At 55.5% G+C, this 17768-nt stretch overlaps 1 protein-coding gene across 1 annotated transcript; it reads right to left on the bottom strand.

Annotated features, from left to right (window-relative positions):
• Positions 1 to 13: 13 nt before the first annotated feature.
• Positions 14 to 15970, bottom strand: LOC117547276 (ras GTPase-activating-like protein IQGAP3; the record flags this gene model as incomplete). The annotated part of the gene is made up of 5 exons (XM_034217882.1): positions 15721 to 15970; positions 15470 to 15610; positions 13848 to 13932; positions 5941 to 6173; positions 14 to 146 (listed from the first exon to the last, which is right to left on the bottom strand). Coding segments are annotated over exons 1-5 (762 nt in total), but the record flags the coding sequence as incomplete, so codon positions are not given.
• Positions 15971 to 17768: the final 1798 nt, after the last annotated feature.

Below are 17768 nucleotides of genomic sequence, written 5' to 3'. Positions count from 1 at the left end.
TGTGTGTGTGTACCTGGTGTGTGTTGCGCAGCTCACTGACGGAGATGTAAACAACGGGTTTGTTGACGATGAGCAGCTCAGAGAACTCATCCATGTTGAACCTGTCCTCGGGTTCAGGGACGTCACACACACCATGCAGAAACTTCCTGTAACACACACACACACACCAGGTACACACACACACACACACACACACACACAGTGAGATGTTGTGTACCCTAACCCTGAACACGATCACTCTGTATATAGTTCACCATGTTAGTAGATCTCTAGACAGGGTTGTCATTTATTCTGTAGATTTTCTTCTGAAAGTCTTTTATTCAGTTTTTAAGAAATCTTGTAACTGGTGAACATTGAGTCTCTCTCTCAGCGTGACGGCCCCCCACCTGAATGTGAGGGCCCCCCACCTGAACGTGAGGACACTAAAGATCTCTCTCTCTCAGTGTGACGGCCCCCCACCTGAACGTGAGGACACTAAAGATCTCTCTCTCTCAGTGTGACGGCCCCCCACCTGAACGTGAGGACACTAAAGATCTCTCTCTCTCAGTGTGACGGCCCCCCACCTGAACGTGAGGACACTAAAGATCTCTCTCTCTCAGTGTGACGGCCCCCCACCTGAACGTGAGGACACTAAAGATCTCTCTCTCTCAGTGTGACGGCCCCCCACCTGAACGTGAGGACACTAAAGATCTCTCTCAGTGTGACGGCCCCCCACCTGAACGTGAGGGGCACCCCACCTGAACGTGAGGGGCACCCCACCTGAACGTGAGGACACTAAAGATCTCTCTCTCTCAGCGTGATGGCCCCCCACCTGAACGTGAGGACACTAAAGATCTCTCTCAGAGTGACGGCCCCCCACCTGAACGTGAGGGCCCCCCACCTGAACGTGAGGACACTAAAGATCTCTCTCTCACCGTGACGGCCCCCCACCTGAACGTGAGGACACTAAAGATCTCTCTCTCACCGTGACGGCCCCCCACCTGAACGTGAGGACACTAAAGATCTCTCTCAGCGTGACGACCCCCCACCTGAACGTGAGGACACTAAAGATCTCTCTCTCAGTGTGACGGCCCCCCACCTGAACGTGAGGACACTAAAGATCTCTCTCTCAGCGTGACGGCCCCCCACCTGAACGTGAGGACACTAAAGATCTCTCTCTCAGCGTGACGGCCCCCCACCTGAACGTGAGGACACTAAAGATCTCTCTCTCAGCGTGACCGCCCCCCACCTGAACGTGAGGACACTAAAGATCTCTCTCTCAGTGTGACGGCCCCCCACCTGAACGTGAGGACACTAAAGATCTCTCTCTCAGTGTGACGGCCCCCCACCTGAACATCAGGACACTAAATATCTCTCAGTGTGACGGCCCACCACCTGAACGTGAGGACACTAAAGATCTCTCTCTCAGTGTGACGGCCCCCCACCTGAACGTAAGGACACTAAAGATCTCTCTCTCTCAGTGTGACGGCCCCCCACCTGAACGTGAGGACACTAAAGATCTCTCTCTCTCAGTGTGACGGCCCCCCACCTGAACGTGAGGACACTAAAGATCTCTCTCAGTGTGACGGCCCCCCACCTGAACGTGAGGACACTAAAGATCTCTCTCAGTGTGACGGCCCCCCACCTGAACGTGAGGACACTAAAGATCTCTCTCTCAGTGTGACGGCCCCCCACCTGAACGTGAGGACACTAAAGATCTCTCTCAGCGTGACGGCCCCCCACCTGAACGTGAGGACACTAAAGATCTCTCTCTCAGCGTGACGGCCCCCCACCTGAACGTGAGGACACTAAAGATCTCTCTCTCAGTGTGACGGCCCCCCACCTGAACGTGAGGACACTAAAGATCTCTCTCAGTGTGACGGCCCCCCACCTGAACGTGAGGACACTAAAGATCTCTCTCTCAGCGTGACGGCCCCCCACCTGAACGTGAGGACACTAAAGATCTCTCTCAGCGTGATGGCCCCCCACCTGAACGTGAGGACACTAAAGATCTCTCTCTCAGCGTGATGGCCCCCCACCTGAACGTGAGGACACTAAAGATCTCTCTCTCTCAGTGTGACGGCCCCCCACCTGAACATCAGGACACTAAAGATCTCTCAGTGTGACGGCCCCCCACCTGAACGTGAGGACACTAAAGATCTCTCTCTCAGTGTGACGGCCCCCCACCTGAACGTAAGGACACTAAAGATCTCTCTCTCTCAGTGTGACGGCCCCCCACCTGAACGTGAGGACACTAAAGATCTCTCTCTCTCAGTGTGACGGCCCCCCACCTGAACGTGAGGACACTAAAGATCTCTCTCAGTGTGACGGCCCCCCACCTGAACGTGAGGGGCCCCCCACCTGAACGTGAGGACACTAAAGATCTCTCTCTCTCAGCGTGATGGCCCCCCACCTGAACGTGAGGACACTAAAGATCTCTCTCTCACCGTGACGGCTCCCCACCAGAACGTGAGGACACTAAAGATCTCTCTCTCAGCGTGAGGGCCCCCCACCTGAACGTGAGGACACTAAAGATCTCTCTCAGTGTGACGGCCCCCCACCTGAACGTGAGGACACTAAAGATCTCTCTCTCACCGTGAGGGCCCCCCACCTGAACGTGAGGACACTAAAGATCTCTCTCAGTGTGACGGCCCCCCACCTGAACGTGAGGACACTAAAGATCTCTCTCAGTGTGACGGCCCCCCACCTGAACGTGAGGACACTAAAGATCTCTCTCTCAGTGTGACGGCCCCCCACCTGAACGTGAGGACACTAAAGATCTCTCTCAGTGTGACGGCCCCCCACCTGAACGTGAGGACACTAAAGATCTCTCTCTCAGCGTGACGGCCCCCCACCTGAACGTGAGGACACTGAAGATCTCTCTCTCAGTGTGACGACCCCCCATCTGAACGTGAGGACACTAAAGATCTCTCTCAGTGTGACGGCCCCCCACCTGAACGTGAGGACACTAAAGATCTCTCTCTCAGTGTGACGGCCCCCCACCTGAACGTGAGGACACTAAAGATCTCTCTCTCAGTGTGACGGCCCCCCACCTGAACGTGAGGACACTAAAGATCTCTCTCTCAGCGTGACGGCCCCCACCTTAACGTGAGGACACTAAAGATCTCTCTCTCAGCGTGACGGCCCCCCACCTGAACGTGAGGACACTGAAGATCTCTCTCTCAGTGTGACGGCCCCCCACCGGAACGTGAGGACACTAAAGATCTCTCTCTCAGTGTGACGGCCCCCCCACCTGAACATCAGGACACTAAAGATCTCTCAGTGTGACGGCCCCCCACCTGAACGTGAGGACACTAAAGATCTCTCTCTCAGTGTGACGGCCCCCCACCTGAACGTGAGGACACTAAAGATCTCTCTCAGCGTGATGGCCCCCCACCTGAACGTGAGGACACTAAAGATCTCTCTCTCAGCGTGACAGCCCCCCACCTGAACGTGAGGACACTAAAGATCTCTCTCAGTATGACGGCCCCCCACCTGAACGTGAGGACACTAAAGATCTCTCTCAGTGTGACGGCCCCCCACCTGAACGTGAGGACACTAAAGATCTCTCTCTCAGCGTGACGGCCCCCCACCTGAACGTGAGGACACTAAAGATCTCTCTCAGTATGACGGCCCCCCACCTGAACGTGAGGACACTAAAGATCTCTCTCAGTGTGACGGCCCCCCACCTGAACGTGAGGACACTAAAGATCTCTCTCAGTGTGACGGCCCCCCACCTGAACGTGAGGACACTAAAGATCTCTCTCTCAGTGTGACGGCCCCCCACCTGAACGTCAGGACACTAAAGATCTCTCTCAGTGTGACGGCCCCCCATCTGAACGTGAGGACACTAAAGATCTCTCTCTCAGTGTGACGGCCCCCCACCGGAACGTGAGGACACTAAAGATCTCTCTCAGGGTGACGGCCCCCCACCTGAACGTGAGGACACTAAAGATCTCTCTCTCAGTGTGACGGCCCCCCCACCTGAACGTGAGGACACTAAAGATCTCTCTCTCAGTGTGACGGCCCCCCACCTGAACGTGAGGACACTAAAGATCTCTCTCTCAGTGTGACGGCCCCCCACCTGAACGTGAGGACACTAAAGATCTCTCTCTCAGCGTGACGGCCCCCCACCGGAACGTGAGGACACTAAAGATCTCTCTCAGGGTGACGGCCCCCCACCTGAACGTGAGGACACTAAAGATCTCTCTCTCAGTGTGACGGCCCCCCACCTGAACGTGAGGACACTAAAGATCTCTCTCTCAGTGTGACGGCCCCCCACCTGAACGTGAGGACACTAAAGATCTCTCTCTCAGTGTGACGGCCCCCCACCTGAACGTGAGGACACTAAAGATCTCTCTCAGCGTGACGGCCCCCCCACCTGAACGTGAGGACACTAAAGATCTCTCTCAGGGTGACGGCCCCCCACCTGAACGTGAGGACACTAAAGATCTCTCTCTCAGTGTGACGGCCCCCCACCTGAACGTGAGGACACTAAAGATCTCTCTCTCAGTGTGACGGCCCCCCACCTGAACATCAGGACACTAAAGATCTCCCTCAGGGTGACGGCCCCCCCACCTGAACGTGAGGACACTAAAGATCTCTCTCTCAGTGTGACGGCCCCCCACCGGAACGTGAGGACACTAAAGATCTCTCTCAGGGTGACGGCCCCCCACCTGAACGTGAGGACACTAAAGATCTCTCTCTCAGCGTGACGGCCCCCCACCTGAACGTGAGGACACTAAAGATCTCTCTCTCTCAGTGTGACGGCCCCCCACCTGAACGTGAGGACACTAAAGATCTCTCTCTCAGTGTGACGGCCCCCCACCTGAACGTGAGGACACTGAAGATCTCTCTCTCAGTGTGACGGCCCCCCCACCTGAACGTGAGGACACTAAAGATCTCTCTCAGGGTGACGGCCCCCCACCTGAACGTGAGGACACTAAAGATCTCTCTCTCAGTGTGACGGCCCCCCACCTGAACGCGAGGACAATAAAGATCTCTCTCAGGGTGACGGCCCCCCACCTGAACGTGAGGACACTAAAGATCTCTCTCTCAGTGTGACGGCCCCCCACCTGAACGTGAGGACACTGAAGATCTCTCTCTCAGTGTGACGGCCCCCACCTGAACGTGAGGACACTGAAGATCTCTCTCTCAGTGTGACGGCCCCCCATCTGAACGTGAGGACACTAAAGATCTCTCTCTCAGTGTGACGGCCCCCCACCTGAACGTGAGGACACTAAAGATCTCTCTCAGCGTGACGGCCCCCCACCTGAACGTGAGGACACTAAAGATCTCTCTCAGCGTGACGGCCCCCCACCTGAACGTGAGGACACTAAAGATCTCTCTCTCAGTGTGACGGCCCCCCACCTGAACGTGAGGACACTAAACATCTCTCTCTCAGTGTGACGGCCCCCCACCGGAACGTGAGGACACTAAAGATCTCTCTCAGGGTGACGGCCCCCCACCTGAACGTGAGGACACTAAAGATCTCTCTCTCAGTGTGACGGCCCCCCACCTGAACGTGAGGACACTAAAGATCTCTCTCAGGGTGACGGCCCCCCACCTGAACGTGAGGACACTAAAGATCTCTCTCTCAGTGTGACGGCCCCCCACCTGAACGTGAGGACACTGAAGATCTCTCTCTCAGTGTGACGGCCCCCCACCTGAACGTGAGGACACTAAAGATCTCTCTCAGTGTGACGGCCCCCCACCTGAACGTGAGGACACTAAAGATCTCTCTCAGGGTGACGACCCCCCACCTGAACGTGAGGACACTAAAGATCTCTCTCTCAGCGTGACGGCCCCCCCACCTGAACGTGAGGACACTAAAGATCTCTCTCAGGGTGACGGCCCCCCACCTGAACGTGAGGACACTAAAGATCTCTCTCTCAGTGTGACGGCCCCCCACCTGAACGTGAGGACACTAAAGATCTCTCTCTCAGTGTGACGGCCCCCCACCTGAACTTGAGGTGGGTTTGGCTGATGAACCGGTTCAGGGTCTGCAGGTGGTCTCCCTCCCCGGGGAACAGCTTGTTGGCGGCGGCGTGCTGCAGCATGCGGGCGATGCAGCCCAGCAGGTGGCGCTGTTCGGGCTGCAGGCTGCTCCCCGCACTGCGCTGCAACACCTCGAAGCCGTCCGGAGCCACGATGGCTGGGTTCATGTATCGATAGTAGACCAGGTTCCCCACGATCTGACGAGGAGGAGGAGGCAAGATTCAGAACAGAATATATCTGTATTGTCATCATACAAAGTACAACAACAGTCTACAGTCTAAAAACACTAACTGCAACCCTAACCAAAGGAGGTCAAATATCCATACATATCTCTAAATAGTAGTGGGTGCAGTCTTTGAGGGGTGGAGGTGTGTGCATGAATGTTGTCTGAGGTTTCAAGGCTTGTATTGTCCTGTGTACATCAGCTACAGTGTAGATATGTTAGTGAACATCTGAGGTCACAGGCTCCTCCCACAGAGAAACACAATACAAAAAGATCAGATGGTTCAAATAGTGCAAGGAGAGTGTTAGAGCCATTTTCATGTTGTTATTATTGACTGAATGTTAGGCTTGATAATAATATAAAGTAGATTATACTCTTAATTAATCAGGTATTTTTGTGAGTCACACTATAGTTTAAAATATATTAATTTAAGGCTCACTTATTTGTTATGAAAGGTGCGTCAGTATCACGTGCATGGCTGAATGCCTATATATGGTAGGTTGATAGTACAAGTAATTGGAATATGATATATTAGATAAATAATGTGTAAGTTGCAGACAGATGAATGTTATGGATGTTGTTTCAAAAGTTCAGGTGTTTAACAGTCTGATGGGGATGAAACTGTCCCCGAGTCTGGTGGTTTGAGTCCTGATGTTATATCTTCAGAGCAACACACCTCCTCCTCAGGACCGGTCTCTACTCTGGATTCTGCTCTCAGGGCTCAGTCTAACTCCTGGAGAGGAACAACACACCTGCTCCTCAGGACCGGTCTCTACTCTGGATTCTGCTCTCAGGGCTCAGTCTAACTCCTGGAGAGGAACAACACACCTCCTCCTCAGGACCGGTCTCTACTCTGGATTCTGCTCTCAGGGCTCAGTCTAACTCCTGGAGAGGAGCAACACACCTCCTCCTCAGGACCGGTCTCTACTCTGGATTCTGCTCTCAGGGCTCAGTCTAACTCCTGGAGAGGAGCAACACACCTCCTCCTCAGGACCGGTCTCTACTCTGGATTCTGCTCTCAGGGCTCAGTCTAACTCCTGGAGAGGAGCAACACACCTCCTCCTCAGGACCGGTCTCTACTCTGGATTCTGCTCTCAGGGCTCAGTCTAACTCCTGGAGAGGAGCAACACACCTCCTCCTCAGGACCGGTCTCTACTCTGGATTCTGCTCTCAGGGCTCAGTCTAACTCCTGGAGAGGAGCAACACACCTCCTCCTCAGGACCGGTCTCTACTCTGGATTCTGCTCTCAGGGCTCAGTCTAACTCCTGGAGAGGAACAACACACCTCCTCCTCAGGACCGGTCTCTACTCTGGATTCTGCTCTCAGGGCTCAGTCTAACTCCTGGAGAGGAACAACACACCTCCTCCTCAGGACCGGTCTCTACTATGGATTCTGCTCTCAGGGCTCAGTCTAACTCCTGGAGAGGAGCAACACACCTCCTCCTCAGGACCGGTCTCTACTCTGGATTCTGCTCTCAGGGCTCAGTCTAACTCCTGGAGAGGAGCAACACACCTCCTCCTCAGGACCGGTCTCTACTATGGATTCTGCTCTCAGGGCTCAGTCTAACTCCTGGAGAGGAGCAACACACCTCCTCCTCAGGACCGGTCCTCTACTCTGGATTCTGCTCTCAGGGCTCAGTCCAACTCCTGGAGAGGAGCAACACACCTCCTCCTCAGGACCGGTCTCTACTCTGGATTCTGCTCTCAGGGCTCAGTCCACTCCTGGAGAGGAGCAACACACCTCCTCCTCAGGACCGGTCTCTACTCTGGATTCTGCTCTCAGGGCTCAGTCTAACTCCTGGAGAGGAGCAACACACCTCCTCCTCAGGACCGGTCTCTACTCTGGATTCTGCTCTCAGGGCTCAGTCTAACTCCTGGAGAGGAGCAACACACCTCCTCCTCAGGACCGGTCTCTACTCTGGATTCTGCTCTCAGGGCTCAGTCCAACTCCTGGAGAGGAGCAACACACCTCCTCCTCAGGACCGGTCTCTACTCTGGATTCTGCTCTCAGGGCTCAGTCCAACTCCTGGAGAGGAGCAACACACCTCCTCCTCAGGACCGGTCTCTACTATGGATTCTGCTCTCAGGGCTCAGTCTAACTCCTGGAGAGGAGCAACACACCTCCTCCTCAGGACCGGTCTCTACTATGGATTCTGCTCTCAGGGCTCAGTCTAACTCCTGGAGAGGAGCAACACACCTCCTCCTCAGGACCGGTCTCTACTATGGATTCTGCTCTCAGGGCTCAGTCTAACTCCTGGAGAGGAGCAACACACCTCCTCCTCAGGACCGGTCTCTACTCTGGATTCTGCTCTCAGGGCTCAGTCTAACTCCTGGAGAGGAGCAACACACCTCCTCCTCAGGACCGGTCTCTACTCTGGATTCTGCTCTCAGGGCTCAGTCTAACTCCTGGAGAGGAGCAACACACCTCCTTCTCAGGACCGGTCTCTACTCTGGATTCTGCTCTCAGGGCTCAGTCTAACTCCTGGAGAGGAGCAACACACCTCCTCCTCAGGACCGGTCTCTACTCTGGATTCTGCTCTCAGGGCTCAGTCTAACTCCTGGAGAGGAGCAACACACCTCCTCCTCAGGACCGGTCTCTACTCTGGATTCTGCTCTCAGGGCTCAGTCTAACTCCTGGAGAGGAGCAACACTCCTCCTCCTCAGGACCGGTCTCTACTCTGGATTCTGCTCTCAGGGCTCAGTCTAACTCCTGGAGAGGAGCAACACACCTCCTCTCAGGGACCGGTCTCTACTCTGGATTCTGCTCTCAGGGCTCAGTCTAACTCCTGGAGAGGAGCAACACACCTCCTCCTCAGGACCGGTCTCTACTCTGGATTCTGCTCTCAGGGCTCAGTCTAACTCCTGGAGAGGAGCAACACACCTCCTGCTCAGGACCGGTCTCTACTCTGGATTCTGCTCTCAGGGCTCAGTCTAACTCCTGGAGAGGAGCAACACACCTCCTCCTCAGGACCGGTCTCTACTCTGGATTCTGCTCTCAGGGCTCAGTCCAACTCCTGGAGAGGAGCAACACACCTCCTCCTCAGGACCGGTCTCTACTCTGGATTCTGCTCTCAGGGCTCAGTCTAACTCCTGGAGAGGAGCAACACACCTCCTCCTCAGGACCGGTCTCTACTCTGGATTCTGCTCTCAGGGCTCAGTCTAACTCCTGGAGAGGAGCAACACACCTCCTCCTCAGGACCGGTCTCTACTCTGGATTCTGCTCTCAGGGCTCAGTCTAACTCCTGGAGAGGAGCAACACACCTCCTCCTCAGGACCGGTCTCTACTCTGGATTCTGCTCTCAGGGCTCAGTCTGTCTAACTCCTGGAGAGGAGCAACACACCTCCTCCTCAGGACCGGTCTCTACTCTGGATTCTGCTCTCAGGGCTCAGTCTAACTCCTGGAGAGGAACAACACACCTCCTCCTCAGGACCGGTCTCTACTCTGGATTCTGCTCTCAGGGCTCAGTCTAACTCCTGGAGAGGAGCAACACACCTCCTCCTCAGGACCGGTCTCTACTCTGGATTCTGCTCTCAGGGCTCAGTCTAACTCCTGGAGAGGAGCAACACACCTCCTCCTCAGGACCGGTCTCTACTCTGGATTCTGCTCTCAGGGCTCAGTCTAACTCCTGGAGAGGAGCAACACACCTCCTCCTCAGGACCGGTCTCTACTCTGGATTCTGCTCTCAGGGCTCAGTCTAACTCCTGGAGAGGAGCAACACACCTCCTCCTCAGGACCGGTCTCTACTCTGGATTCTGCTCTCAGGGCTCAGTCTAACTCCTGGAGAGGAGCAACACACCTCCTCCTCAGGACCGGTCTCTACTCTGGATTCTGCTCTCAGGGCTCAGTCTAACTCCTGGAGAGGAAGCAACACACCTCCTCCTCAGGACCGGTCTCTACTCTGGATTCTGCTCTCAGGGCTCAGTCTAACTCCTGGAGAGGAGCAACACACCTCCTCCTCAGGACCGGTCTCTACTCTGGATTCTGCTCTCAGGGCTCAGTCTAACTCCTGGAGAGGAGCAACACACCTCCTCCTCAGGACCGGTCTCTACTCTGGATTCTGCTCTCAGGGCTCAGTCTAACTCCTGGAGAGGAGCAACACACCTCCTCCTCAGGACCGGTCTCTACTCTGGATTCTGCTCTCAGGGCTCAGTCTAACTCCTGGAGAGGAGCAACACACCTCCTCCTCAGGACCGGTCTCTACTCTGGATTCTGCTCTCAGGGCTCAGTCTAACTCCTGGAGAGGAGCAACACACCTCCTCCTCAGGACCGGTCTCTACTCTGGATTCTGCTCTCAGGGCTCAGTCTAACTCCTGGAGAGGAGCAACACACCTCCTCCTCAGGACCGGTCTCTACTCTGGATTCTGCTCTCAGGGCTCAGTCTAACTCCTGGAGAGGAGCAACACACCTCCTCCTCAGGACCGGTCTCTACTCTGGATTCTGCTCTCAGGGCTCAGTCTAACTCCTGGAGAGGAGCAACACACCTCCTCCTCAGGACCGGTCTCTACTCTGGACTCTGCTCTCAGGGCTCAGTCTAACTCCTGGAGAGGAGCAACACACCTCCTCCTCAGGACCGGTCTCTACTCTGGATTCTGCTCTCAGGGCTCAGTCTAACTCCTGGAGAGGAGCAACACACCTCCTCCTCAGGACCGGTCTCTACTCTGGATTCTGCTCTCAGGGCTCAGTCTAACTCCTGGAGAGGAGCAACACACCTCCTCCTCAGGACCGGTCTCTACTCTGGATTCTGCTCTCAGGGCTCAGTCTAACTCCTGGAGAGGAGCAACACACCTCCTCCTCAGGACCGGTCTCTACTCTGGATTCTGCTCTCAGGGCTCAGTCTAACTCCTGGAGAGGAGCAACACACCCTCCTCCTCAGGACCGGTCTCTACTCTGGATTCTGCTCTCAGGGCTCAGTCTAACTCCTGGAGAGGAGCAACACACCTCCTCCTCAGGACCGGTCTCTACTATGGATTCTGCTCTCAGGGCTCAGTCTAACTCCTGGAGAGGAGCAACACACCTCCTCCTCAGGACCGGTCTCTACTCTGGATTCTGCTCTCAGGGCTCAGTCCAATTCCTGGAGAGGAGCAACACACCTCCTCCTCAGGACCGGTCTCTACTCTGGATTCTGCTCTCAGGGCTCAGTCTAACTCCTGGAGAGGAGCAACACACCTCCTCCTCAGGACCGGTCTCTACTCTGGATTCTGCTCTCAGGGCTCAGTCTAACTCCTGGAGAGGAGCAACACACCTCCTCCTCAGGACCGGTCTCTACTCTGGATTCTGCTCTCAGGGCTCAGTCTAACTCTTGGAGAGGAGCAACACACCTCCTTCTCAGGACCGGTCTCTACTATGGATTCTGCTCTCAGGGCTCAGTCTAACTCCTGGAGAGGAACAACACACCTGCTCCTCAGGACCGGTCTCTACTCTGGATTCTGCTCTCAGGGCTCAGTCTAACTCCTGGAGAGGAGCAACACACCTCCTCCTCAGGACCGGTCTCTACTCTGGATTCTGCTCTCAGGGCTCAGTCTAACTCCTGGAGAGGAGCAACACACCTCCTCCTCAGGACCGGTCTCTACTCTGGATTCTGCTCTCAGGGCTCAGTCTAACTCCTGGAGAGGAGCAACACACCTCCTCCTCAGGACCGGTCTCTACTCTGGATTCTGCTCTCAGGGCTCAGTCTAACTCCTGGAGAGGAGCAACACACCTCCTCCTCAGGACCGGTCTCTACTCTGGATTCTGCTCTCAGGGCTCAGTCTAACTCCTGGAGAGGAGCAACACACCTCCTCCTCAGGACCGGTCTCTACTCTGGATTCTGCTCTCAGGGCTCAGTCTAACTCCTGGAGAGGAGCAACACACCTCCTCCTCAGGACCGGTCTCTACTATGGATTCTGCTCTCAGGGCTCAGTCTAACTCCTGGAGAGGAGCAACACACCTCCTCCTCAGGACCGGTCTCTACTATGGATTCTGCTCTCCGGGCTCAGTCTAACTCCTGGAGAGGAGCACACAACCTCCTCCTCAGGACCGGTCTCTACTCTGGATTCGGCTCTCAGGGCTCAGTCTTAACTCCTGGAGAGGAGCAACACACCTCCTCCTCAGGACCGGTCTCTACTCGGATTCTGCTCTCAGCAGGGGCTCAGTCTAACTCCTGGAGAGGAGCAAACACACCTCCCTCCTCCAGGACCCGGGTCCTCTGACTATGGATTTCTGCTCTTCAGTGGCTCAGTCCTAACTCCTGGAGAGGAGCAACACACCTCCTCCTCAGGACCGGTCTCTATCTGGATTCTGGGCTCTCAGGGCTCAGTCTAACTCCTGGAGAGGAGCAACACACCTCCTCCTCAGGACCGGTCTCTACTCTGGATTCTGCTCTCAGGGCTCAGTCTAACTCCTGGAGAGGAGCAACACACCTCCTCGTCAGGACCGGTCTCTACTCTGGATTTCTGCTCTCAGGGCTCAGTCTAACTCCTGGAGAGGAAGCAACACACCTCCTCCTCAGGACCGGTCTCTACTCTGGATTCTGCTTCAGGGCTCAGTCTAACTCCTGGAGAGGAGCAACACACCTCCTCCTCAGGACCGGTCTCTACTCTGGATTCTGCTCTCAGGGCTCAGTCTAACTCCTGGAGAGGAAGCAACACACCTCCTCCTCAGGACCGGTCTCTACTCTGGATTCTGCTCTCAGGGCTCAGTCTAACTCCTGGAGAGGAGCAACACACCTCCTCCTCAGGACCGGTCTCTACTCTGGATTCTGCTCTCAGGGCTCAGTCTAACTCCTGGAGAGGAAGCAACACACCTCCTCCTCAGGACCGGTCTCTACTCTGGATTCTGCTCTCAGGGCTCAGTCTAACTCCTGGAGAGGAGCAACACACCTCCTCCTCAGGACCGGTCTCTACTCTGGATTCTGCTCTCAGGGCTCAGTCTAACTCCTGGAGAGGAGCAACAACACCTCCTCCTCAGCGACCGGTCTCTACTACTCTGGAATTCTGCCTGCTCAAGGGCTCAGTCTAACTCCGGGAGAGGAAGCAACACAGCCTCCTCCTCAGGACCCGGTCCTCTACTCTGGATTCTGCTCTCAGGGCTCAGTCTAATCTCCTGGAGAGGAGCAACAACACCCTCCTCCTCAGGACCGGTCTCCTACTCTGGATTCTGTCTCGCTCAGGGCTCAGTCTAACTCCTGGAGAGGAGCAAACACACCTCCTCCTCAGGACAGGTCTCGTACTATGGATTCTGCTCTCAAGGGACTCAGTCTAACCTCTGGAGAGGAGCAACACAACCTCCACTCCTCAGGACGCGGGCTCTATCTACGCTGGATTCTGCTCTCAGGGCTCAGTCTAACTCTGGAGAGGAAAGCAACACAACAACCTCCTCACTCAGGACCGGTCTCTACTCTGGATTCTGCTCTCAGGGCTCAGTCTAACTCCTGGAGAGGAGCAACACACCTCCTCCCTCAGGATCCGGTCTCTACTCGGAATCTGCTCTCAGGGCTCAGTCTAACTCCTGGAGAGGAGCAACACACCTCCTCCTCAGGACCGGTCTCTACTCTGGATTCTGCTCTCATGGCTCAGTCTAACTCCTGGAGAGGAGCAACACACCTCCTTCTCAGGACCAGTGTATACTCTGAATTCTGCTCTCATGGCTCAGTCTAACTCCTGGAGCTCACCTTGTACAGCTCGTCCTCGCTGGCTTCAGGAAACTTCTCCTGCAGAGAGTCTCTCAGAACCTTCGCTGTGTAGCGCAGACCATACCTGCAACACACACACACACACACACATTACACACACAGACCATACCTGCAACACAGTACAAGACAAGGTACACAACTGCAACGGTTCAGACTTACGGCAGTTTGTGCAGGTTGGAGGACAGACTTACGGTAGTTTGTGCAGGTTGGAGGACAGACTTACGGTAGTTTGTGCAGGTTGGAGGACAGACTTACGGTAGTTTGTGCAGGTGGAGGACAGACTACGGTTAGTTGTGCAGTTGGAGGACAGACTTTACGGCTAGTTGTGCAGGTTGGTGAACGGTTGTATGTTGGAGGACAGCACTTACGGTAGTTTGTGACAGGTTGGAGTGAGGAACAGACTTACGTAGTTTGTGCAGGTTGGAGGACAGACTTACGTTAGTAGTTTGTGCAGGTTGGAGTACAGACTTACGTAGTTTGTGCAGGTTGGAGGACAGACTTTACGGTAGTTTGTGCAGGTTGGAGGACAGACTTACGGTAGTTTGTGCAGGTTGGAGGACAGACTTACGGTAGTTTGTGCAGGTTGGAGGACAGACTTACGGTAGTTTGTGCAGGTTGGAGGACAGACTTACGGTAGTTTGTGCAGGTGGAGGACCAGACTTACGTCAGTAACGGTAGTTTGTGCAGGTTGGAGGACAGACTTACGGTAGTTTTGTGCAGGTTGGAGGACAGACTTACGGCAGTTGTGTAGGTTGGAGGACAGACTTACGGTAGTTTGTGCAGGTTGGAGGACAGACTTACGGTAGTTTGTGCAGGTTGGAGGACAGACTTACGGTAGTTTGTGCAGGTTGGAGGACAGACTTACGGCAGTTTGTGCAGGTTGGAGGACAGACTTACGGGCAGTTGTTGCAGGTTGGAGGACAGACTTACGTAGTTTGTGCAGGTTGGAGGACAGACTTCGGTAGTTTGTGCAGGTGTGGAGGACAGACTTACGGTAGTTTGTGCAGGTGGAGGACAGACTTAACGGTAGTTTTGTGAGGTTGGAGGACAGACTTACGGTAGTTTGTGCAGGTTGGAGGACAGACTTACGGTAGTTTGTGCAGGTTGGAGGACAGACTTACGTAGTTTGTGCAGGTTGGAGGACAGACTTACGGTAGTTTGTGCAGGTTGGAGGACAGACTTACGGCAGTGTGTGTAGGTTGGAGGACAGACTTACGGTAGTTTGTGCAGGTTGGAGGACAGACTTACGGCAGTGTGTGTAGGTTGGAGGACAGACTTACGGTAGTTTGTGCAGGTTGGAGGACAGACTTTACGGTAGTTTTGTGCAGGTTGGAGGCAGACTTACGGTAGTTTGTGCAGGTTGGAGGACAGACTTACGGTAGTTTGTGCAGGTTGGAGGACAGATTTACGGTAGTTTGTGCAGGTTGGAGGACAGACTTACGGTAGTTTGTGCAGGTTGGAGGACAGACTTACGGTAGTTTGTGCAGGTTGGAGGACAGACTTACGGTAGTTTGTGCAGGTTGGAGGACAGACTTACGGTAGTTTGTGCAGGTTGGAGGACAGACTTACGGTAGTTTGTGCAGGTTGGGGGACAGACTTACGGCAGTTTGTGCAGGTTGGAGGTGATGGCCTTGAACACGCGCTCCGTCAGGTTCTTTAAGTTGATGATGGCGATGTCGATGCGTCTCTGAACCTCCGGGTGCAGCAGAGCGTCGGCAGCAGAGACCTCGTACGGCAGAGAGCTGCAACAAGAGAGGGTTACTGCACCTGTGGTAGTGAGTGAGTGTGTGAGTGAGTGAGTGAGTGTGAGTGAGTGAGTGAGTGAGTGAGTGTGAGTGTGTGTTATCTCCACCTCCTGGTCCCCGTGTTGCTCTCCGTCTGGTTGATCCAGGTCTTATAGACGTCCACAGGGTCGGTCCTGATGCTGGGGGCCGGCTCCTGCAGCAGGTCGTGCAGCGCGGGGCCCAGAGTCTCCTTCAGGGCGCTTTGCCCACGGGCCGAACGGTAGAAGTTCACCAGCATCTTGATGACGGTGGGGTTCCCGGTGACCACGTCCTGAGGCTGCTCCACCTTCAGCCTGCCTCCGTCACAGCAGACACACACACACACAGTTCATTATGATCCTCCATCACACACACAGTTCATTATGATCCTCCATCACACACACAGTTCATTATGATCCTCCATCACACACACCAGTGTTTCCCCTATATACAAATAGTGGCGGCGCAGCACCGCTGCTGAAATATGCTCGCCGCTGCTAGGGGGCGCAGCCAGGTACCCAAAAAAAATATATATGTTGGGTACCTGCCCCCCCCCCCCCCTTCGGTTGACGCACCTCCTTCGGTTGACGCACCTCTAGCGCCTTGTCGCTGGTACAGACTCGTCGCCAGGTTTGGCTGGCCCAGTCACCACTAACGGAGGCACGTAGGAGAGTCCTCCGTCGCGTACCAGTCGAGCCAGGGGAGCTGTTTGGGTCAGCTGCCCTGGAGGCACTGGAGCGTGCTGCCCAAGCTAGGCAGACCAGGCAGCAGCTCTCGGGTCTTCGCAGACCTGTGCCCACTCCCAGCAGGCCCAGGGGCCGCTCTAGCAGCCGCACTCAGCCGCCGGATTACAGGGGTGGTCTGCAGAGGTCTTAGCGGCCCACTCAACCGCCTCCCAATGACTTTCGTGCCCCAGGTCGCCCACCTTCCAGACGGCCTCGTGCCCCAGAGCCTTACCGGCGCCCCCCAAGGGGCTCCAGGGGCCGGGGGGCTGGGCCCTGAAATCCCGGGGGCGGTCGTCGGCTGCTTTCCCAGCAGCAGCTCAGTTACTGGGCGGTCTGTACTTCCGGCCCTTGGGTGGTTTTCACCTTAACCCAGGGGTACGGACCGCAGCTCCGGCCCCTAGCCTTCGGCTGGGTCTAATTGACAGTCGTCAGCGATCCAGCAGGGCCCTAGCTCTGGCCCAAGAGTTGTCCGTCCTTCTGTCCAAGGACGCAATCGAGCCGGTAAGACCCTCTGCTTAGCCCAGGGGGTTCTACTCTGCGTACTTTCTCGTGAGCAAGAAAGTCGGCGGATTTTGCCCGATCTTGGACCTCAGAGGAATCAATAGATTCCTGAAGGTGCTGCCATTCTATATGCTGACCACTGCATATGCACAGGTGGAGTGGTTCTCAACCGTGGACTTGAGGGATGCCTACTTCCACGTGGGCCGGGCAAGATGGTGCCTTATATTCAGTTCCTCCGGCCCTTGGGCAGACTGGCAGCTGCCTCGGCCGCTGGGCCCTTAGGCCCGCTGTCGTTGCGCCCCATGCAGATGTGGCTGAACAGCCTTCACTTGGACGCCAAGTGGCACAGGGAAGTCAGGGTGTCGCAGCATCGCCTCCACTCTCTGTCACGCTGGAGGGGCAGGGCCTATCTCCTAGTGGGCGTGCCCATGGGCGCCATCCCATCCCGCCAGGAGACCATCACCATAGGTGCATGTCTCTCCGGGTGGGGTGCAGTGCGGCAGGGCAGGACCGTTCAGGGTCAGCGGTCTGCCCAGGAGAGTGCGCGCCAGGTCAACGTGCTAGAGCTTCGGGCTGTGCAGCTTGCACTCACGCACTTTCTACCCCAACTGGGGGACAAGAATGTGCGTGTTCCTTGGGGACAGCATGTACGTTGTTGCTTAGACAACAGTCCCTTCTAGATAGTGGACGTTCTCACTCCACTCTGAATTTATGTGGCTGCTATTTCTGCCCGACATGTTCGGGTCGACGGTGCCATGGCGGGGTACCACAGGTCGGTGTCCCTCTTTATGAGAGGGGCTTTACGGCAGCGTCCCCCTAGCACCCCGAGGGCTCTGGCTCGGGACCTGCCCCTGCCGGATGCCCTATCATCTCCTCCCTTCGAGCCCCTGGCCCAGGTGGGGCTTAGGTGG

This window comes from Gymnodraco acuticeps, unplaced genomic scaffold, assembly GCF_902827175.1.
Source record: "Gymnodraco acuticeps unplaced genomic scaffold, fGymAcu1.1, whole genome shotgun sequence".
Taxonomy (NCBI): Eukaryota; Metazoa; Chordata; class Actinopteri; order Perciformes; family Bathydraconidae; genus Gymnodraco; species Gymnodraco acuticeps.
This window is presented reverse-complemented; position numbering and strand designations above follow the sequence as displayed.